A 24,000-nucleotide genomic window follows, 5' to 3' on the forward strand; every position below is an offset into this window, starting at 1 on the left:
CTGCCTCCCTCTTACAGTAGGAATACCTGTGATTCATGTGTTGCGAGTAAGACCCAGAGTGTGAGAAGCGTTTGCCACATTTGTCACACTGGTAGGGCTTTTCGCCTGAGTGCAGTCGTGAATGCTCGATAAGGTGATGCTTGTGTTTAAATGCTTTCTTGCAAATCTGACACTGATGTGGTCTTTTTCCTAGGAGAAAACACAAGATTACAAAGTGATTATTGAATGAAAGTGTTCTTGACCTCTTTTTTTAAAAAAAGGGGAAAGAAACATAAGACATACAGTATTCCAATTCAGTCACTTAACACCACATCATGCTTTAAAGAAAGCAAAATTACAAAATCCCCAAAACTTTCATAAACTTTGACTTTTGGATGTTTTTTGATTGTAGTAATTTTGCTCAAACAGCTAAGGATAATAAAGAAAATGACTCACAGAACATCAATGGAAAACTGGCAGCTTTAGAGAGCAGCTGACACCCATGAAAATGTTTGACAAATATCCCATTTATAAATAATTCTGCTGACTGTATCTCATACATTCAGTATTTATTTTCCCTTCTTCTTTATTATTCAGGATATTATCATACAAAGAAGACATTTCTTTCTTAATGATGTATTTATGCATGCTGCTTATGCTTAATGGGAAGTCATCGTCATACCTTTGTGACATCACAGTTAGTTGCTACGAAATTGATTGTTATGTCACAAACACATGATTTTGACTTCAGGAGGGGAGTATGCAACAGGATCTAACAAACTATAGAGAAACAAATACTGCTTCTTATTCCACCCCTGAAATAAAACAAAACATCAGCACAACTTTGACATTGTACTGTACCTTCTGCCTAAGTAAGCTATATGTCTGAACTGCCTGTGTTGGATTTAAATTGAATATTCTTTCCTCTATATTTGTACAGCACCAAACACTCTGGACTCAGTACATAATATAAATTGAGAATATTAAAAGCAACAATAACAGAAAGGTTTGTGACATAGGACTTAGTGCTCTTGAAGTCAAGGAGAATTTTGCCATGGACAAAGGGACCAGGATCCATAATGATCACATACACAGCAACCAACTGTGATAACAAAGATGATTACAATTTGAAGAGCCCAAAACCTCAAGCCCTACTCAGGAAAAACTCCTATTGACTTCAAGGACTGGACGGTTTGTCCTATATGAGCAAATAGAAAAAAAAAAGTCATATAAGCAGAAGTGTTTCTAAGTAGAGTTTTTTTCCAAAAGTTTTCCATGAGATGTCAGCTACACATTGAATGCTAAAGTACTCTTCAGCTGCAGAATACAGTATTTCTTTTGGCATTTCAGGCAGTTTCTAACCAATGTTTGAAACTCAAAACCAATGCCAACCCTAAAACACATCTGGTTGATTCCAGGCCACAAATAGTACTGGAATGCCTTCAACACCTTCCATAGCTGCCATGCTTAAAGCTTAATTCCAAAATAGAGCTGACAAGAAATACTTGTCAGCATGATGCCATGGGACAAAATTCAGAAAAGCATGATGAAATAGGAAGACATACAGACACAACATATGGTGCATACACTGGGTAAAGACCTACCACCAAACAACTTAGATTTCAGAATACTGAAATAAAATCAAACAGTATATTCAGCCTGGTTTTCATTTTCTAAATGTCAAATTATAAGCTTAGTGTTGTTCAACTGTGCGACTGTAAAAATATACAAAACATCAATTAGTAATTACTAAATATATTTAATATTGTTATTCAGTGCCTAAAGGCCATGCTAATGTGCATATACATGTAGATAACTAGAAGCTGTCTTACTATACCTGTTCTTCAGTATCATTTGTAAAACTGAGGTGATGTAGTATGTGACCAGAGCATGAATAAACTACACAGTTGGAGCCTGAGCAGCCTGTCAGTTGTGCCCATGAGCTAACTTAAAGTGGGGCAACTGTTACCTCTTAGAAGAGCATGTGTTGTGTGGAAGGGTGAGAGAAAAAGACAGAGTGATGCAGTACAAAAACTATAAAGACCTAATAGTCTGAGCATAAAAATATATTTAAACCACAGATGAGATGTGGTGATGTATGATGTGTACGGGATGGCAGGCAAGAAAATTGTTGTGAGCTAAGGCTCTGGGTAGATGGGATACTCTCATTGACAGACCATTGCAGTGGAAAGGAAATCTAGTCGGAAGCAGAAAAATGTTTGAGGAGGATTGAAGGATCTTAACTTCCAGGAAAACTGAAGCTGTGCTTTTATGAATTTAATCTGTTCTCTTTTATTTTGTAGTCAATGACATAATGCAAGAAGAGAAAAGGTCAGACATAAAAACTACTTGAACAAGAGTCTTAGAATGAATGACCAGAGCTTGTGCTAATGTTGTATCGCCTAGTTGCAGCTGCCCTTCAGTTCTACTGTGGAAGTTTAAGTTTAATAAGGTGTGGCTGTAATGAATGCTTTAGGAATCCTAAAATCCTATGTTATGAAATGAAAGGTCCCTATCTGGAGAGATCTGGCAGAAAGGAGGATACAGGAGAAACCACAAAAAGGAACAGAATAGTGACAAGGAAATTGGGGGATGAGTTATGGATGGAGTTCAGGCTGGAGTCTAAATATCTTTTCTTCTGGGTTTTAAACAGTTCATGCACATATTTTGAGGGTTTAATGATATTTCTTTTATTCCTTTACAGCTGAATTTAAAATTCAACCCAAATATGAATGAAATATTTGAGTATTTGGCCGTTATGGTTTATTCTGCAAGTAGGTATTTCAGCAATATTTTACTTGTTATTTATGACTAAACAAAGATCAAAACCAAAATCTCAGAAACTGAAAGCCTTTATGTTTCACTGGAGTTTTGGATTTGAAACTCCAGCTCCGAATATGCCCCACTGACTTTGGCTTTGGACTGAATCCAAAACCAGAAGAAGGCTATTCTCTGATTCTGGTTTGGTTGTGCACAAAATCTTATTCAAGATGGTGGAAATCTTATAATATCGGTTTCAGCACTATCAAATCTGTATGCAAACTATGATTTGGCATGAAATCTCAACCTAATCCACATCTATACACCACCTCCTCAGCGCAACTCTAGTTTTGATGTGTCTTTTTAGCCGAGTGCTGATCTCACTTTCTGATCAACATGTTGCAGCCCTTCCGGCAACCCAAATCTTATCACAGGCTGTTTTACCTCTCTGTAAGTGTTCCTGCTCCTGCTTTATTTTGAAATCCCTAATCTACCTGAGCCACTCAATATGGTCCTTCCTTTCCCAATCCTTCCTCGATCTCCCAACTGTGCCCAACCTGCCTGGCCTGAACTGTGGTGATCTTAGCTGCCATCAAACACAAGTCAATTCTCCCTCCAAATCACTTCTCTAGCCATTCCCACTTCCTCTCCAATCAGTCCACCTTTCCCTGCTGTCTGGTGCTATTCTAGGTCCTGTAAGTTTATTACAACTGCCACTCACACAAACAGTCTTCTTGACTGTTGTAGCTCTTAACACACTGTACCTCCTGTTTCATTCTACCCCCTCCCTTAACAAATACTCCACTAAGTTCAGCCAGCACAAAACTAGAATTCCTGGAAGAATCCATATTTATTTTAAAAATTAATTTAGAAATTAAAAGGTAAAATGTCTTATTTTGTACATTAATTTATTGCCAGAAAGACTATGCAGAACTCTTCTGTCTACCATTTACATCCATATTAAAGTCCTTCCAAACACATGAAATTTGGATCCAGTAGAAGATGACAGGTGGTACAAAGTTCTTTGTGTGTACCGCACAACATATCTTAGCAGTGCATAGAATGCAGCTGTTACAACGTTAATACAAATATTTTAAAATATATCAGATTACTGTACATTTGCATCAGGTTTTTTTCAAACCTCAACATTTCAGCCATTTGAAAAAAGTAAATATCATTTGGGCATAGTCCCTCTTACGACTAAATAGGCCATATAATAAGATTGAAGGGTTTTTTTGTTACACACGTGGAGGGGTGGGGGGTGGGGGGTGGGGGGAAGGCTGCAAGTACAGTCTCTCTCTCTTATCTAGATAATATACTATACCTGACAGTGCTGTAGTATAATGTCATGACTTCGATGGGAGTACAGTTAGGCCCAACGCTAAGCACTTTTACTGGGACTTATTTGAGATGATCTGTATTATTCATGGCTGATGAAGCTACTTGTGAGTTATGCAAATCAACGTAAATGGATGCCAATAAAACATTTATACCACTGTGCACCAATATGCTACATATTTTACAGTCATACGAGTTCATAAATGTTTTAGAGAGATTTAAAACAAATATTTGGACTTTTTTTTTTGTATCCTGCCATCTGCAAAAACTGGCCCCCTTAGGAACTTGTGTTCAGTTTACAGACAGATACAATTACAACTAATCTGTTTGAAAAGCTTCTAAAAATGGCCTAAAATTGCATTTCTATACACAAAAATCTCTAAAATTCCAGTATCTCTGGACTTTTTTGGTCTAAAAATGAGTGCTGTGTAGCCTTGAATTTGCCATAGTCATTGGTAGAGAGCTCCTATTTCTAGCTCTGCAAAGTTATGAGACTTCAGATCTTAAATCTGTAACTGGTCTTGGACTAAATATCACCATTTTTTTTGACTCAGGCAAATGTAATTTTTTTTCAAGGGGATGGGGGAAGAATAGAAATTTCTCAGTTAAGACGAAAGAAGGAAACATTTTTGTGGCATTTTTGTTTTCTTTTTTAAAGGCAGCTTCTTGGGCGTGGGGCGTGGCGGGGGGGGGGATTTTAGAGTTAGTCCTGGCAGAGATGGATTAAAGGCCAGAGTACAGTGAGCGGGTCAAAGGTGCAAGATAAATGCAATCTATATATAATTGCCCAGGCCACACTTGTTCTGTTTTTAATAGAAGACGCCTATCTCCAGAAAAAAATTCACAAGCACACAATTTACCTATTTTTTACATTATTTGAGTATAAAATGGGGAATTCTAAATTTGTATTTGAGTGAAGTGAAAGAATCTTTCAATGGCATGTTAATTTGTATGAATCAAGCTCTAAATAAGGAAAACTCCTGACCTGGGAATTCAGAATACTATCCAGAGAGAGCTAATTTTCTACTAAGCTCCAGGACAACATTTAGTTTACAGAATCAATCTGGAAATAAAACAACAGCATGAAAGCTTAAAAAAAAAAAAAAAAAGAGGCCTTAATAAAATATACAGTGGAAAAGAAAAGGATGAAAGTAAAAGTCCAGCCATAAGGCCCTCATCAGCCCATATAAGCAATAAAATAGAATATGATGTAATACAAAGCAGCAATTGTAGGCTTCGGGATTCCTAGGTACGATTAAAAAAAACAAATGTTTCCAGCTTTTGTTGTGTTGCAGGCACACTGCAGGTTTCCTTGTGCAGCTCTGCCAAAGAATTCCTATTGGTGGTGAAATGATTGTGATGAAGCCAGAATAAACCCTAACCTTCCCCCTAAACTTGAATCAAACCAAACTGGTATTCAGAACAAGGCATGTGCTAGGTGCCCAGCTACCCAAGGACCTTTATTTTTTGGAAGCCCCATTCTGTTAGCACTCCTATCATACCCTCTATAATCTTCCCTACCTGCTGATCTGCCATGATGACACTGCCTCTTTCACCCTTAATGATGAATTCTGATCCCTCTCCCTGAAGACAAATGTTTACTCTCTGTGCCAACTGGTTTGTGCAAATCTGCCTGGGATTCCCATCTTTGACACCAGGCCACTCAAAACAAAGAGCATGCACATTTTTTCAGGCCCACTTTTTTTTTTTTTTTTTAAAGAAAGCATAATTCCATCCAGCATTTCTGACCTGATTGATACCTGGAAGTACTGGAAGTTGATTTCCCGATAAAAGATTCATAGACTCCAAGGCCGAAAAGGACAATAGTAATCATTAAGTATGACCTCCTATATAACACAGGCCATAGAATTTCCAAAAATAAACCCTACAGCATCTCTTTTAGAAAATCACCCAATCTTGATTTTAAAATTGCCAGTGATGGAGAATCCACCAGAACCCTTGGTAAGTTGTTCCAATGTTTAGTTAGCCTCACAGTTAAAAATGTAAGCTTTATTTCCAGTCTGAATTTATTTAGCTTCAACTTCCAGCCATTAGATCATGTTTTGTCTTCTAGATTGAAGAGCCCATTATCAAATATTTGTTCCCCATGTAGGACTTATGTACTGTAATCAAGTCACACTTAACCCTCTCTCTGTTAAATTAAATAGATTGAGCTCCTTGAGTCTATCACTAAAAGGCAGGTTTTCTAACTCTTTATTCAATCTTGTGGCTCTTCATATGCACATTCACCCTCATAATAGCTATCTTATAATGCAAGATTGCTACTATTTCTGTTCTGGGCCTCTCCACAGCAGAAAATGACAATTGTACTGAATTTTGTTATGGTTAAATATTATAAACAAAAGAGAAGGAGAATGAAACTACCTGACTAATTTTAACTTGTGACCAGAGTCAGGGTCTGTTCCCATGTCTCCAGAGGAGAAAAACTGAAGCACTAACTCACGGTGCTACCTAGCATTTGCTATAATAATTTTCTATTTATAACCTAAATACAAAGCAGTGTCAGGTGATTTTAAGTAACTATGATCTTATAAAGGCTCTCATTCTAACATGAACACATGGCTCCACTTGAAGTCAAACAACCTTTTGAAGTCAAGAATCTGGCCCCAGGACAGGCACTCTGATACACTGGTCCCAAAATGTGTACCATATTATAAACCTGGGAGAACCAATGCAATTCATTCAGCAATAACACGAGTCCTCTTTGTGCAAGTTAAGTTACAGGTGGCAGCATTTTACAGAGCTCAGATCCTATCCAAAATTGTTTTTCAGAAAGGCAATGACATATCTCAGAAGTTACAAAATTATGGATTGTAGTCCCTCTGGCCCCAGTTCTTCACTACATTTGAGCTGCACTTGGACATAATGGACAGTGGTAGCCACAGGGAGCTGATTCTAGCTGTCTGATCCTCAGCCCTGACAAAAGCTGGAGCACAGGGGGCTTACTCTAACCTATGCTGCTTCTGCTGCTTCCATAAAAGTGGAGGATCAGGCATTATGAAGCTCAGCTCCATCACATACCCCTTCCACTCCGACATCCAAGAGCTACCTAGGCCTCCCCAAAAACACTTTCTCTTTCTCCTCCAGCCAAATGTGGGGTGAGGTAATTGGCAACAGACAGTGTGGTTATGCTACCTTCCCTAACTTTACTCCTACAGAATTTTCCCCTGGCCTGGGTAATTCTCCAGAGTCAGCCTGGACAGTAAATTTTTCAGATCAGAGTATCCAGCCCACTGTATCTGACTGTTCTAGCACTGGCTAACCTCTGGTTATACCATATAGATCTGAAAGGTATTAATAATGAAAGATTTCATTGATTGATCAAACAATAAAGCAGAGACCTGACAACCTGCAGATTTTTAGTATAGGTTCAGACAAAGACAACAGCATCAATAGATAATATATGTGATTAATGTGTCAGCAGGTTAAAATGAGCCCATCAGTTATGATTAAGGTTTAGCCCTGTTACGTTTTATAAAAATGTCCTGCCATCTCATGGCTATAACTGCTGTAATAAGAGAGCACCAAGACCATTCTAAAGAGACTATCTGGGAAAGTGAAATAAAATAGGAATCCAATAGCAAACTTCAGAAGGGATCAAATATTCACAAGCTGGGTTCTCTATTTGTGTTACTCTAGGAAGGTCAGGAAGCATTCTGACTGCCCCAAAAGACATTTTTTAAATGAAGTAAAAGGGATAAAGATTAGAGATGGGCAAAAAAGAGGAACATTTTGTGAAAAATTTTCATTAAATTTTTGAAATTGAAAACTTTTGGCCGACTGTTATAATGATCCAGAATCCAGAAGTAGAAGTTAAGTGCAGTACAAAGTGTCTTGCCTTAGACACAGATTGAAATTTCTCATATATCTTAAAAGATGCAATTGTAGCTTCATAACTATAGCTTTTTCCAAAAGTATCAAAACAATTTGAAACTCACTTAGATTAACAAAACGGGCAAATGAAGAAAAACTTTGCAATTTTGGATTTCTTTTGAATCACAGTGGTTGTAAACGTCATCTTTATCGTAAGATTCAATTACTGCACGCCTCCAAAGGTAGTGAATGAGCTATTAAGGCCAGGCTAAATCAAGGTATGCAAAGCTTCCACACACCCTGTACAATATGATGTTTGGAAGTTCCATAAAATAAAATACATTCATAATAATACTTTGCACTTTATATAGCAACTTCCATCAGAGGATTTCAGTGTGCTTGAATTAAGATTCACAACACCCCTGAGAGGCAGGCTGGTGTAATTTCTCCCTGTTTTACAGATAGGAGAAGATGAGAGAGAAATTAAGTAATTTGCTCAAATTCACAGAGGAAGTCTGAGGCAAAGCAGGAGAGAACACAGATCTCATAGTATCAGCATCTACGCTTTTGCCACAAGACCCCCCCTTCCTCTCTGTAAATGCCACTAGAGCTTTGATATACTGTAGTTCTGCCGTGTTCCATATGATACCATATATATGTTCTAGATCATAAGGCTCAATCCCATAAAATTGATAGACATATAGTTGAAAAGCCAAGAGAAGCAGAGCAGCAAAGGAGAAGGTGTAGGGATAGATCAGTGGTTTGAGCATTGGCCTGCTAAACCCAGGGTTATGAGTTCAATCCTTGAGGAGGCCATTTAGGGATCTAGGGCAAAAATTGGGGATTGGTCTCACTTTGAGCAGGGGGTTGGACTAAATGAGGTCCTTTCCAACCCTGATATTCTATTATTCTACTCTATGAGAGGAAAGTTACTACCCTATAGTTGGACACTGTTTCTTAAGGCAGTAGGTAGTCCTTTTCATATACCAGAACATATTTTTGATTTTGCAAACAGTTAATTTTGAAAATCAATGTGACTGCTTGCATTTCAATGTGTCAAATTTTCAGCCTTTCCACTGTACGTCTGTCTACCTTATGGACTACCAACTTTATGGGACTGGACCATATGTCCAGATCCCGATATATGTGAAGGCCAGTTCTAACATAAGAGCTTTACGGTAGTCATGTAGTAAACCATAATGTTTGCAGATGGCTGTAATAAAATAATTCAGGAAAGGAGAGGTGCAGGGACGTAAAGTCTTCAACGCTTCTTATATGGAATAAACAATTTGATCTGAATAACGCAATGTGAAACTCATTTTCAGCAGTGAACCAACCAGTTGGGTCCAGAATGTTGCTTTTAATTTTCTTCCTAATCCCATGTGCATTTTAACTTCCCTCCTATTTTTCTGTATGGGATTTAGCTAAAAAATTAGAACTAAAGTGTAAGAAGGACTGATAACAAGGGGCTGAAATTTATCTAAGGCACCATCAGTTCCTCAGACGCTAAATTTCCATGCCAAACGTTAATAGTTTTTTTAAAACATAATTTTTTTATAACTCAGTTTTAACAATACCACTAGCATTTTCTAAAATGTCTCTTCAAATTCCTTTTTATTTTTACCTGCAGCTTTAAGAAGATTACCACGGGCATTTCTGTAGGCTCAGAATCATGATTGTAGGGTGGAGGGTAATGTTACCCCACTGTTTGCTGTCTTTATTATGAGTCCTCCTGATTTAGGACAATAGGAACTGGCATGCAGGATCAGACTAATGATACTCCAGTATTCAGTTTCTGACAGTGATAAGCACCAGATGCTCAAGCACCAGATGCTTCAGAGGAAGATGCTAGAAACCCCATAATGAACAATTGTAAAAATACTTGCCTATAAGGCAATGTTTCTCAAAGTGTGGGATGTACCACCCCAAGAAAATGCAAAGGATATGGGGCAGAGGGCCGACAGACTATTAAATTGTAATCCAGAGGCTCAGCTTTCATTTTAAAGAAAACTCCTTCTCCAGCTGTTACGGCTGTGAAACAAACCTTCAAAATGTGAAGTGAGTGTAATCAGTTCAGAAAGGTCTGCCTGAGTTTGCAGAGAGCTTGATACACTAGCTCTGAGGTGAAATTTATTTCAATGGGTGGAACCTCAGATGCCAGTGATGATACTTTAAATGTCAACTTTGTTAACTGTTTTACAGCTCCTCAAGGCAGGTAAGAAAGGAGAGGAGGTATCACATTATAAAGATCTACAGATGGGTTTCCCGAAATATGTGTGTGTGTGTGTGAGGGGAGGGGGCATGAAGTACTAGCCAAGGGTGTGGGGACATGGAAGATGTTTTAATTGAGGTGTGTAGATTTTTAACCACACATAGTGTGGTTGAAGGAGAATGGGAAGGTGCGACTCATTTCATTTTCCTAAAGCAGGAAACCTCATGTTTTGGAAGCACTGTGCCAAGGTAAAAGTTTCCTAACCCTAAGCAGTTAGAGGTTGGCATCTTTCCTGAAACATGGTAACTGATATCACATTTTTATGTTGTCTGATGTAACTAGCTGTTTGTATTGTTTTTTGGAGCCCAATTCCTGTTTTTCTTCTTTCCAAAATATTTTGAATTAAAGTGTGTTCCTCTGTGAGCTTTTCATTTCCTAATCCAGTTCTGCCCTGGGCTCAAGTCAAGGGAACGATCATCTTCAAGGAGATATAGTCTATCATAGCCAATGTAAGTGGGGACTGAAGGGCTTTTACATACTTCTTTATTTAGGGTCCCATTTTACATTAACCTCCACCCGTTCTTCACTGTAGTCAATACCAACTGCACTTGGAAATAGTTAACAATTGCTATAAAATGAGGCAGTAAAAAGTGAAAAAGTAAGATGCAACCTCTCTTCCCTTTAGGCATCCCAGGCCAATGAGAGGGATTTACTCTCTTTAAATAGCTCATTGAGGGACAGGTTTTACACGTTACATTAAGGCAAAGGGAGTTTTTCTATTGATTTAAATGGTACGGGATAAGATCCTGAGTAAGATACAACAATATCACTCCTCATTCCAGACCTTGTAATATATTAAATTTCATTCTCTAACTATGCAACTGGGCCAGCCTTACTTGAAATTTGTTAATACAGGGATTTATCCTGTGAGCTACTGAGTGCCCTCAATTCCCATTGCCTTCAGTGGGACAAGATCTGTCAGGATTGGGCTCATAGTCTCTACATTGTATTTTGGGGTGAGCAAAAAAGATATTAAGATGCAACAAAACAAAAACAAAAAAGCACAAACAACAAATAAACAAGTAAAGAAAAAAAGTCAGTCTGAGCTAAGCAAAACACATTATTTCTTCCTTGTTGAAAGTCTCAGCATATGCTGCATCTTATGTCACAGAAGTGTACTCATTAAATATTATGAAATGTACAACATGCAATGAAAGTCTAACTACACATTTAAGGCATTCATACCTGTGTGCTCATATTTGTGTCGCAGAAGGGAACTGCTTTTCTGGAATGTTTTGTCACATAAGTCACATGCATACATGCCACTTTCTGTCTTCTTGATCTTCTTTCGGGACAGACAGGAGTCAGAGTCTGTCATGTCGTCTAGGCCTGACATGTAGTCTGGTGTTCCATCAAGCAATTCTCCCTGCGATATAACCAAATTGTTTATGTAAAACACTGTGCTTCCTGTATTTTGTGGCTTACTGCTGCATCTTGTCTTCCTACAGTATATAGAATTAGGGAGCTATTCTATAAGACTTAAAATTATAACCAGCAGGGGCCTGATCCTGCTAAAACTTCCAAGCACAGTGCTCAATACCATGACTAGTCTCATTGGCTCATGGGCTACTCATGATAATAACTATGCCCAATAGAAAATGTTTACAGGACTGGACCTTGCTACCAAGGAACATCTGCTTCGTTCACTGTCCCTCTTGGTCTTCAACTGCCTTAGAAAACTCTGTCTTCTTTTGAACACTGTGTAGTAAGAAGCTGTATGAATTATCTAAACAGAGAGTGTTTACGATACAGATGCTAAGTATTTCAGGGAGCAGGAAATGATAATGTAAAGAACTACATTCAAAGATCATAAAAGGTATTTTAATATCTTTTATGAAATAAATGTAAGGAACAACTAGAGATCTTTTCTGTCAAAACACTGAACCATAGATATATTCTGTATCTGTAGAAAGATTTTAATTGAATTTTATATTTAGGTACAAAATGTTATTATTATGCAATCCATTTAAATGTATGTCTCCCAACTAAAGGCCTCAAGCTATATTTTTATATTTAATTTTGTAATTTGAAATAGGGAATATTAATAACACTTTTTATCAATGTTCTATCTATGTTAAAATAGCCTTCAGCATTAAGCAATAATGAATGTGGATCAGTAAATTATTAAATTTCTTTATATTTATTTTGTCTTGATCCAAAGAGAGTGCAAACTTGCATGATAACATACATTTCCATTTGCTATCACACAGTTCAGTTTTCTTAGACTAGGTTTGCACTAATTAATATTAGAGAAGATTAAATAGGCTTAAATACATTTAGAAAGAGGGCAGATGTACTGTAAATTGGAATAGTGGAACAGCTGTTATGGAGGTGCAGTGCTATTTATGCTCCTATTGTGCAAAGAGGGATTACAGGCTATAACGTTAAGCCATACCTGATTTTCACATTTGAAACTATAAGACATTGTTAGTAAAATTACAAATGGAGCATAATAGGTCATAGGGGAATGTCCACAAATGTAAAAACTTATTCATCTATAATCAGTTAAACTCATTTAACTAAACTGTGTACATTATATTTTAATACATACACACATGTATATTCTTACACACTATGAATATCTGAAGAGGACAGTGATTTCTCTAGTCTAGACCAACCCTTTGGCACCTAAGTACCTAAGTGACCAGATCATATACCCTTTACTCATTGACTTCTATGAGAGTTTACCTGAGAAAGGAATATAGGATCATACCCAAGAACTAACAAATGTAACCCAAATCATGCCCCTTAGATATAAACATGGAGAGGACTTTACATGGAAATGGGCAGGCTCAGGTGCCACTTCCACAGACCATTCCTTTCCATTTCTGGCCCTCCTGCAAACCTCTGTCTGGTAAGTCAATGTAGGGGTAAGTAATGGGAACTGGATGGGCTGAGGGGAGGTGTAGGTTGGCCTGAGGCAGGGCCAAGGTAGGGATACACATTGTCCCTTCTCTGGCTTCATAGAAACTAGTTAAGAAAATATGGAGCCCTTCTTGTGGGTCTTGGAGGCTGCCATGAGCTGGGGGAACTTCCAGGCAGAGCAGTTCCAATGAAGTCATGGTGCTAGGGAGCCTATGGGACTTTTAGTGGTATAGAGCCATTATGGAGGTACAGCGCAGTGTTTTCTGTCAATGAGGATTCTCTGGGCCATTGTCAGGTATATAAAATTCTCATGGAAGACAAATATAACCTTAATGAAATTAAAAGCTAAACATTAAATGTGTTCATATTTCTTCTGTTTTGAATAAATGTTCCCACCATACTTTTCAATTTCAAGTTCAAGCTAAAATTCTGCTATGTCTGTTGGAAAGGTTTCATTTAACTTTGGGAACTATTCTTTTTATATAAAAGGACATGACAAGGGATACTGAAATATAGCCTTTCAAAACAAACCAATTATGACTATGTACCTGAAATCCTTGTTTCCGCTGGAACTTTCTCCTTTGCTGCATATCAGCAAAAGTAGCTGCTCCAGTTGGATAAGTATAGGCCATATGTGGTAGGAAGCTCATTTGATCTAGTCCTGGGTATGGTCGCAGCCCAGGAATACTGGTCTGGACTGGTGGCATAAAAGTGGCCGGAGGAAATGCGCTTTGTGGTGGGAGTGTTGTGTATAAAGGTTTGGCACTAAATGGGTTCATACCAAACACTGGGTTAGTGCTTTTATCCAGATTATTTGAATTAGAAAACTCCTTCTTGATAAAAGTCAAGTTCAGCGGCTCATCTGAATTTTCAGATGATGAAGAAACACTGTTGTGGTCTAAATTTATGCTACTAGATTTTGTTTTGTTCTTTGTGGCTATAACACTTTTGGGTTCCTTCATTTGTTTTGGTAAAGACAAGTCCAAAGGCTCAGCCTGAAGCTCCTCAGAGGAGAAACTGTTTGGAGTGTAAGAACTGCTATGGGAGTTTTTAGAAGATGTGGAAGAAAGATTTAAAGGAGAAGGAGTATTGCTCCTGGAGTGGTCCAATTTATCAACTGGTTTAATATTGGTAAAATGTGTAGGTTTTGTTAGCCTGAGAGGAGTATCACAATTAGTAACACTGTTGTGGAGTTCAGCTATAGATGGTGAAGTTATAGAGTCCACAGGCTTTACTGGAGATCTGGCTGACAAAGAGTCTTTAGTGGGAGTGTTAGTGGCAGCCAGCACCGCCTTGGCACTGGTCCTTTCCAGTGATGGTGACCTGGAACTTGAATACTGGTAGAATTTTCTTTGTTCAAACCATTCCTTCACAAATTCCTGAGGAAGGCCAACGGCAATGGAAATTTTCAGTAGTTCATCAGAGTTGGGTTCCATATTCATAGCATAATATGCTTTAAGTACAGACATGTGGTCCTTGTATGAATTGATGGTGCTAGTCATTCCTTTCTCAGAAAGTACTGATGACAACAGGAGGGCTTGCTTATCAACAAACACTCCAGGTTTGTTGGGAACCATGTTTTCATGAGGTTGAAGGACTGCCTTGATTTCTTCATTCATCTTACACAGGTAACGCTCATGCTGATGCAGGGGAATGGGACCAGGAAAGCTTTCTTTACAGAACTGGCATGAAAATGGAGTGGATATATTGTGGTTCTCTATCATCTTATCTTCAGTTACCAGATCTATTAAGGTTCGCAGCTTCTCTTTTTTAATATTACTGAGCTGCCTCCTTGAGTCTGTGGTCAAACTCTGGAGACAAGCTTTGGCTTCATTGACTTTTTCTAATGTATAGTCAATAATACTTTTAGTGGCACCATTATGACTCACTACTGGAAGACCCACTGGTGGAATATTAGGGGAAGTAACTCCTTGTTCCTCTGTTTGAGGGCATGGATCCTTCATGTGATAACCCTTCAGCTTTGAGATCTCTTCGGCCTTGCAGTCCATTTTCTGCCTGGAAACCGTGTTGTCCACAATCTGTAGGACCTTCTGCACCTCACTTAAATTACTGCCTATTGCAGGAAACCCAAGTAGTGGTGCTTCCATCCCTACACCTAAGTGCTGCATTGGACTTTGAGCAGAAGCATGAACTCCTAATGGGCTGGTTGCTCCAAGTCCACCATTCATAAAAGGACTAGCTCCACTAAACCCATGTGTGGCCATAAGAACCTTGTATTCATTGAAATCTAGTGGTTCTGTTTTAATTTTCAGTAAGCCTGTTTGCTCAGACATACTAAGTGGTTTGCCGTTCTCCAGCTTGTTTCTCAGCTGTGTGATGGCTGAATTAGTAGGAGAGGAAGATACAGAATTAGGAGAAGAACCCGTCTTGATATTGTTTCTCATTCTGCCATTTACAGAGATTAAGCCAATACATTTCTTGCTGCTGATGTGCGAACTGTAGGAGCCAGAATGGGAGAAACGTTTCTTGCAGTTTGGACACTCATATGGTTTCTCACCTAAAACGATAATTAAAACCAAACATTAATATATTATTTATTATTATTATTATTATTGTTACTGTTATAACAATTGATCTTATACATTTACTTAAATAGATATTGATGTTGCCACTGGCTAATAGGAAGAGAGAGGTAACGATCCTACCCCACTGATTACTTATTCTGGGTGCCTAAGAATCCTATGAACATGGCTGAGCCCAGCACCTCTCCCTGTATCACCTCTGTGGAATCTTCTTGTTTCAAGGTGATCCTAGCTTTTGTGGGGACTTATGCAAAATGGGAGTGATCTCACCTGGCTGACTCCATGCCTGTGATAGCCAAGCAATTCTGTCGCGGTTCTGTTAGTGATGCAGTGCTATTAGTGGCATTACATGTGCTGCTAAAGGAATGTATACATGGGGACTCTGGTTATGTAGAGCCCTGTCACCTCCTAGATACAGTGGGCACAATTAAAACTCATTTGTCACTCCTTAGTGCCACATATTCTAAGAGTAGATGATACTGTTATTGCAGATAGCTTGGAAAGTGATAGGTGAGTTTTTAATGATGTGCACTGTAGTTTAGGTGTAAGGCCTTAATCTTAGCACTTCTGAGGCCAATTATAAATCATTGTTTCCCATTTGACAATACAATGCCTGAAAGTCACCAGATTGACTGAAAAATTGTATTATTTGTCACATGTAGATAAGTCTTCTGCTAAGTAGTGCAGTCAAATCCATAAAGCTTAAATTCAATTCAGCCTTCTCAAAAATGCATTCAGATACTACAAGGATGGGCACTGTATAAAAAATTGGGTCCTGATTCAGTAATCACATCCATACAGGTGGACCTTTGTGGCTGGGAAGAGCTCAACAGGTCTCTGTGTGGACAAAAGGGTCACCTTGTAAAGATTAGATTTATGGATCAGGCCCCAGCCTAGCTAAATAGGTAGATTGATAGCTAGATAGAAAAAAAATGCCTTAGCTTGCAATATAATATGAGTCATTCCTCAGATGTCCATTATCCCAACAAATGAGCCATATTTCATTTATTTCCACTTGGGCATTTTCATTTTTTTAAAAATTTGATCCCTCCAAGAGCCAACTAAAACAAAAATTTCTGAATTCCTCTGACTCAAGCAGCATAACAAAGGATCTATTATTTTTTGTAACAAGCGTTATTATATCAAAATCTTACAGCAAGACCATGCTATTAACAGCATGATAAATGAGAATGAGTCAGATATTTTTTATGAAATACCTTAGTATCTCTAAGAAGCTACGAACAGAACTGTGTAAATTTTAAGCAATCTTTAAAACTCAGCTAATTAAACAAAATGCAAATGAGAACAGCAGCACCTCCGCTACTCACCACTGTGAATTCGCAGGTGTTCCTTCAGATGGTGTTTATATTTGAAGGCCTTGCCACACTCAGTGCATTTGAACTTGCGATTGCCTGCTCCTTGGGTCAGCATTTGGTGCTTGGAGAGAAAAGATTCTGATATGAATTTTATGCAAGAGGAACCAAGAGTTTTCTAGTTAAAAAAAAAACAAAATTAATTTAACTCTCTACTTATCAGGCAAACCAAAAGGTCTGCACGTACATTTATATGTCTCATCAGTGTTGCAATAAAAATCAAAATGTTGGCAGTAAACCGAAACAAATGCGAAAGTGCTTTCATATGAGCATTCAATATTTGCTTTAGAATTATTTCCTAAGTCTCTCATCAGAAATGTGTTGCTTTAAGGTATCTCATGATGAGAGAAACTGATCTGTAAAAATATTTGTGGTTCTTATTATTCCTAGTGTCTTCTAAACATGTGGAACGCCTCTTGTTTAAAAATCCTGTTTACTGCACTAGTAGAAAATACAGTATTACATATCAGATTTCATTCATTATCAAATATAAGCAACAATATCTTCAGCATGAAGCTGTAGCTGCTGGAAAATTTTTATCACAAACCAGCAGGAAAGATTTCAGCTACCTTTCTTATGGTGGGTTCTCTTCCCCCCCAGTGCTGTGCTAAGGAGTAGGGGCAAAACAAGAGAGAACTTGGTTGAAAGGACAAGTTAAAAGCAGCATAAAGATATAATCAAACACAGCTGACCTTTTTGAACAAGTGAGAAAAGCACTGTGACTTTGAATTAAGAAAAAAAATACAGTCATCCACTCTGGATGCTCAAGGTAGGAGGTCAGCTTTTTTCAAGTAGCAATGACACAAAAGCCTATTGCGAAAAAGACAGCATAGAAACGGTATGACAACTGCTAGGGTGTGCTGAATCTTCCCACATTCCTAGTGAGACAGATGGTGTTACATGGGACACAGGGAGGTTTGTTCAAACAGCAGCAACCTTCAAAGATCAAGCAGAGCCCAGCCCGCCGAGCGCCATTGAGGGACCAGCGCTCATATGTTGCTGAGTTGCATAAACAAACAGCAACAGCTGTTTTGTCTCCCCCCATAGCCCTCAGAGGACTACTATAAACTTTAGTTGTGCCACTGTTAATATGATACAATCATTTTAATTTACTAATTGTAAATGCCATGAGCAAATGAGGGGACTTTTCAACACCAAAGCTACCATTCATAATGCGCCAACACAATCAGACTCTTGCATGTGAAATTTCAGACAGTTATGTTGGATAAATATCTAGGAATTTTAACCCAGTGTTTTTAATAATATAAAGCAAAAGGGGGGAAAATCCTCAGATTGTGTTAGATTAAAAAAATTGTATCTGAGAATGTATTTGCCTACCAGAAAACCCTGAAAAGGAAGCGATCTGAGAAACTGCACCAGAATCATTTATATTGATTTAAGATCAAGGAAGAGATACTGTTCTCTTAAAAATGCTAATTGCAAAACTGCATGATTAGAAGATGTATGTTTGCCTAACTGAATTTACCTTACACTGAGAAAAATCTATCAAAAGATATATAGCTGATTATGATTTTTAGTTGTTTCAGAAAAATTAATATGGTATAAGGCCTATATAATTTGACACATGCACACACTCATTTATTTAAGTTTAAGACACACCAGTTGAGTTTCTATTACAACACTCCATAACACCCGTTATCAGAGGTAATTCTCTATAACAGAAGAAATAGTTTTCGTATAGTTTGTAAAAAGCTTTGGAATACAGTCCTTTTGAGTAATCAGTTTGCTTCAGTCACCTGTTCAAGACACACAGCATTGGCTTAAATGTAATTGTGAAATGAACTAAATAATGCAAAGCAGTAATGTTGTAAGATTACTTTCATCATATCAAGGAAAAATCATTTTGATTTATAACAGATATACTGGTAGGATATATAAATTATAGTGATACTGCAATCCTAATGTGTGTATATGTTATTGGTATACTCAAAAAACATAATCTATACATTTTATGGAAAGATTTACTCTAAAAATGTGTAATTTTATTTTAAAAACTAGAATACAAAATATGCATAATTTTATGTGCTTGAAAAGGTTATTCAAAAATAATGAAAAAAATATTAGTAGATCTTTTACTATGTCTTTGAGATCCTACTCGCAAAAATTGCGAAGTAAAACTAGGTGAAAAATGGAATTAAAATTGCTGAGATGTTTAATACTGTATAATTAAAATACCACAGTTTTGTTCACTTTTTGAGGAACATAAAAACGAAACTAAAGTCAAGTTAAAGTGCAAATAAAATTTCTAAATTAGAAATTAACACACTCATTCGATCGTGAACATAAGACTATTAAATCATATTAGAAGAGACCATCAAAAAATCATTTAGACCTCAATTAAAGCTATTACCATTAAAAGATCTGCATCTTCAAAATGCCATGAAAAATTAATAATGATTGCCAATCAAAGCAATATCGTTTCTCTAAGGGGTTATTATAGAAGGAAATCACTTAAAACCAACCCCCCACCTGATCTGTCCCTGGCTTGTGCGTCACCATATGCCGCTCGAGCTGGGTGCGGTAGGCAAACGTGTAGCTACACAAAGGGCAAGAAAAGTTCTCCTCATTCTTCTCGTGGCGGTACTTGATGTGCTCCTTCAGTGATGTCAAACGCTTGTAGCCCCGATCGCAGTAGGGGCAGGTCAGCAGTTGGGCAAAAGCATCTGGAGTTCCAGGTGGCAGGTCTGTAGCCGAGAGACAAGAGAGAGAGAAGCAGGCCAAAAGGTCAGTAAATCAATGGCAGCTAATGGGCTTATTGCCCAGGATGGTATGACAGGAATCACTGCAATCTGCTACACTAGAGTGCCATCATTTCAAACTGGCTTCAGAGCACACCAGTCCCCTTCCACACCCACAACAAACTTGTATGAATCATTTCGTACTGTGCTAGAAAATTAATTAAAGTCCTTACTCTCGCTTTTTGGAAGACTTAAATAGCTGAAAAACAAAGAAATATTTTTCTCAATCAATTGATGATTTGCATTCCATTTTAACCTGTTATATTAATATGACACCGGCCAAATCATTCTCATGGACACTTTTTGAATTATTCATCGAGAAGTAAGAGAGTTATGGGTCAATAATCCTAAATTTCTCATGTAAAAATTCAATAGTTCAGAAACTTAAAACCATAGAGAGAGCATTTTTCCTTTTTAAATTAAGCTTTAATTGTTCTTGCTCTTTATTTCATCTACAAAATAATTTGCTGACTAAAAAAATCACAATACACTAAAATTACAGTTCCAATATTTGCTCATGAAATTCCATGCCTCTGCAGCTGCTCTTCAATTTTTAAGGTAAACACCCAGGCATGTAGTGCATTTATAATTGCAACAGCTGCAAGAAGTCAGGATAGTGGCTAAAAATGAATTACAGCCTCACCATTTTCTTCTTGCCCATTGGCCTCTGGAGTGCCAAGGCGAGACAGTTCTTCAGGGGCTTCTGGGTAAATAATGGCTGTGTCACTGCGCTGTAGGTACTCTGCTATGCTGACTGCATGCCCATCTCCTTCCTCCAGTTTCCTTTTGGCAAAATATTCCTCAAAGTCCGACGTGCAATTTGCATTCTTAACTAAAATTGGGGGAAGGGAAAAAGAAGTGGTTTTGAGTGCATTTTCCCTGTAAGATTGGGTAAGTTTATATGGTTGTTTGCAAGAAATGCTGACACTTGCGCTGGAGCTACAAGTCTGTGGTTTGAGCCTGATGATGCTGCAGACTTTAGTCTCACTCGGCCTGCTCCAGCTTCTAACGAAGTCAATGGGAGCTTTGCCATTGACTTTGATGGAAGTAGGATTGGGCCAAATTACATAAATGAGACCATTCATGAATCAGGGAAGCAGAAGTCTACTGGGCCTTGATACTGCAAGTTATTTTGCATGGATGGACCTTTGGACCTCAGGGAACTCCTGTGAATTCAGTGGCTCTCTGTGTAGGTACAGGAGTCCACCTGCTCAGAGTAACTTGCAGAACTGAGACCTTAGGGACCTCTACTCTATCTGTTCTTCTTGCTCAGTTCCCACTGACTCCTACTAAATTGCGGATGCTCAGCTCTCTGCATAAGGTGCTCAGCACCTCACAGGTGTAGGTCTTTAATTGTGTGAGTAGTGAAGCACACAACCAATCACCCCTTCAAAACTGCCTTGTCTTGTGCCATTTTATTTTTATTTTTATTTTTTTTTATACAAGAACAAAATGTTACTTTCTTTAAAATTCATAACATCAACCTTATTTTTCTTCCTGGAAAATTCATCTCTGGGTAATTTACAATGGGAAAATACATTGTTTAAAAAATGTGTTGCTCTGTACAATTTTACAAATAGAACCACATGTTTCCAGCCCATAAGTGGGATACAGAGCCTAAAACCACTTTTACAGTCAGTGCTGGAGTTTTGCTTTTTTTTTTTAAATGTAAACCTATTTTTTTATTGTCCGTGCAACGTCCATGAAATATAATATGTTCTCAACCACAAAATATTCTGTTGCTAACAACATGCATTTCTTCTCCCAGCATCTGAATATTGTAAAGTCTGGGACATTACAGACAAATATTAATGCAACCAGAGGAGAACTGGGAAATAGACCATTTTCTTTCTCTAATTTTTAAAATAAAGACAATGAGCGGTGGCAGTGAATTTCAGATAGTTATTTTTAACTGACCATAAATTAAATGAATAGTTTACGATCAATTACATTTTTAATGTATTTTTGTGTAGGACAAATAAGAAAGCAAAAATTGTCATATATTTGATTTTTCATGAACCAGTCAAAAGTAAAACAGGCATGATTCTACTCTCCTTCACACCAGCGTAAATCAGGAATGACTCCAGTGAAGGCAGTGGAGTTGCATCAGTGTAAAACTAGTGGGTCAGAAGAATCGGGCCCAAGAAGAATTACAACAGTACAAAACCAGTATGAGTGAGAAACAAACCAAGTCCATTGTGTTTTTGAACCATTAGCAGCTTTGCCTCAATTTTTCACTTTTTTACAAAAATGGAAGTTGCAGGCAAGAGTGGTGTGTTCTCTGAATGTGGAAAATTTTGCCCTTGGTAAAACAGTTGAACATTTCTGTTTTCCCCAAAGTAGAATTTTACCATATTTTAGTTATAAGAAATGGATAATGGAGAGAAATGATAAAATATATCAAATTTACCTAAAAACAAACAAACAAAATCAGTTTTTATAAGAATTTTTTTTGTCAAAATGCAAGATGATAGTTCAGCATAGTTTCGTTTGCTGCCCATATACCCCAGGAAGTGCCTTGATATAATTTACAGATGGAGGTAATTCTGGCAACAATCTCATGGCTCTAGCCAATTAGAATTTCCAGTTCCCCTGACTATACAGCGTCTTTCCTCAATGTACAGCCTGCTGAGAATGAGTTAAAAACACAGTGGTGTCCCTAAATGTGGGTCAAGATTAGCAATGGATGAAATCAGCTGGGATAAAATAAGACCGGGCCCATGAAAGGTGCTGAGCAAGAGATAAAAATCCTCTGTTTATCCTTGGAACAGGTATGCAGGATGTACAGCTGCAGTGCAAGCTTCCCCAGACATTCTCCAATATACATCAGCCATACTGAAGATGGACAACGTGGCTGATGAATGAGTGAGATTGTTATTCAACTGCCATTCTAAAATGCTGAAGGAGTTTGAATTTGAGGAGCTGGTTTGGCCCATCATTGCACTATGCAAGCACCACACATTGAACTGATCAAATCAAATCCTCTTTTACCATGTTGAGATAAATAAGTTTTTTATTTAAAAAAAGAAGCTTCCTAAGCATTGGATGGTGTTTTAGCCACACAAACCTTGTTGATTTAAATGGGATTCTTATGGCTAAACCCCTCTAACGGCATCAGTGAGAAGTCCTCTAAAATTTCTCTATAGGCCTTAAACAAGCAAATTTCTGTCAGTTCAAATTAGGGCCAGCATCATTATAAACTGCTGTCCACACTTCCATGAGTTTTTGACATATTATATGGAAGGAAAGAGGATATGGAACAGCAAATTGTTCAGTTGCTCCTGATTCTTTGTATGTATCTGAACAATCATTATGGCTTCTGTTCAATAACAGTGTCCACCTGATATAGTTCATGTGTTACATACAAAATGCCTCTGCTTATTTGCAAAGAAGCACTTGTTTGTTAAGTAGGATATGATTATATGGAGGAAAGACTGGAGTTCTGAGTGCAAATTACGGTGGAAATATATGTGTGTAATGCAAATGTAACAATTTGTCTTTTATGTTGTGGGGCGAATATAACAAAATGGTGGTTGCTTGTACATAATTATATTTACACACTGAAATGTCAGGCTGTGTTCTGGGTGTATTTTTTCCACAGCAGAGCTGAAATGTTCAAAGTTATACCTGAAACCCCACCTTTTACTCCTCACATTGTGTCTAGAATTTGCAGCTCCTGTGGTAATTTATGCCTGTATAGTGTTAATATTCTCTGATACCTTTTCAGCAACTAGGCACAGAAGTATGAATTAAGGATACTATTTCCTTATCCTGAGCACCCTGAGTCTGTGGGTTTTAACCTTCAAAATGTTTGAACATTGCTTTTGTTTCTGCTGTTGCTATTTTATAGACCATCTTAAAAAAAAAATTAATTAGGGTTGTGCACTGAGGTGATTACTAAGGTACCAAGGGTGAAGGAATTTGTCTCCCCTTCCAGGCAGTGGGATGGCAACAAGATCTTTCCAGAGCCCCTACAGCAGAACTGAGGTTGTGGACCCTTTTCTTGGGGAAATGGCTGGTGATCTATGTAATAATGGATGCATTAGCACTGCCCATTCTCCCTCCTCTTTTGGCTTAGCCCTTTTCCATCTCCATCTCCCCCCCTTATGTCGAGTACATTCACTAGGAGAAAGCGTATTTGAACAGGAAGAGGAGATGGTGTGGTGGCTTTTAGGAAGGGAGGAGAACGAACCTTCCTCCCTTTACCCCCAGAGTTGGGAGGGGCAAAGAGAGGAGCCGATGTGAGAGAGCCTGAAGGATCAGGGGAGTGGGAGGCT

General features: G+C 38.0%; 1 protein-coding gene across 4 annotated transcripts in view; it reads right to left on the minus strand.

Moving 5' to 3' along the window:
* ZEB2 (zinc finger E-box binding homeobox 2) overlaps positions 1–24,000 on the minus strand; it is a 130,918-nt gene that overhangs the window by 1,814 nt on the left and 105,104 nt on the right. For 3 of the 4 annotated variants that reach the window (XM_048868824.2, XM_075117822.1, XM_048868823.2), the window contains 6 exons: positions 20,367–20,555; positions 19,455–19,669; positions 16,920–17,028; positions 13,597–15,566; positions 11,369–11,549; positions 1–189 (listed from right to left, as the gene is read on the minus strand). The exon at positions 1–189 is cut by the window's left edge and continues 1,814 nt beyond it. In XM_048868824.2, the coding sequence (XP_048724781.1) occupies positions 1–189; positions 11,369–11,549; positions 13,597–15,566; positions 16,920–17,028; positions 19,455–19,669; positions 20,367–20,555 (2,853 nt within the window). The remainder of the gene's footprint in view (positions 190–11,368; positions 11,550–13,596; positions 15,567–16,919; positions 17,029–19,454; positions 19,670–20,366; positions 20,556–24,000) is intronic. The other variant, XM_075117821.1, reaches the window with a different exon arrangement.

Source organism: Caretta caretta, chromosome 11 (genome assembly GCF_965140235.1).
Source record: "Caretta caretta isolate rCarCar2 chromosome 11, rCarCar1.hap1, whole genome shotgun sequence".
Classification (NCBI taxonomy): Eukaryota; Metazoa; Chordata; order Testudines; family Cheloniidae; genus Caretta; species Caretta caretta.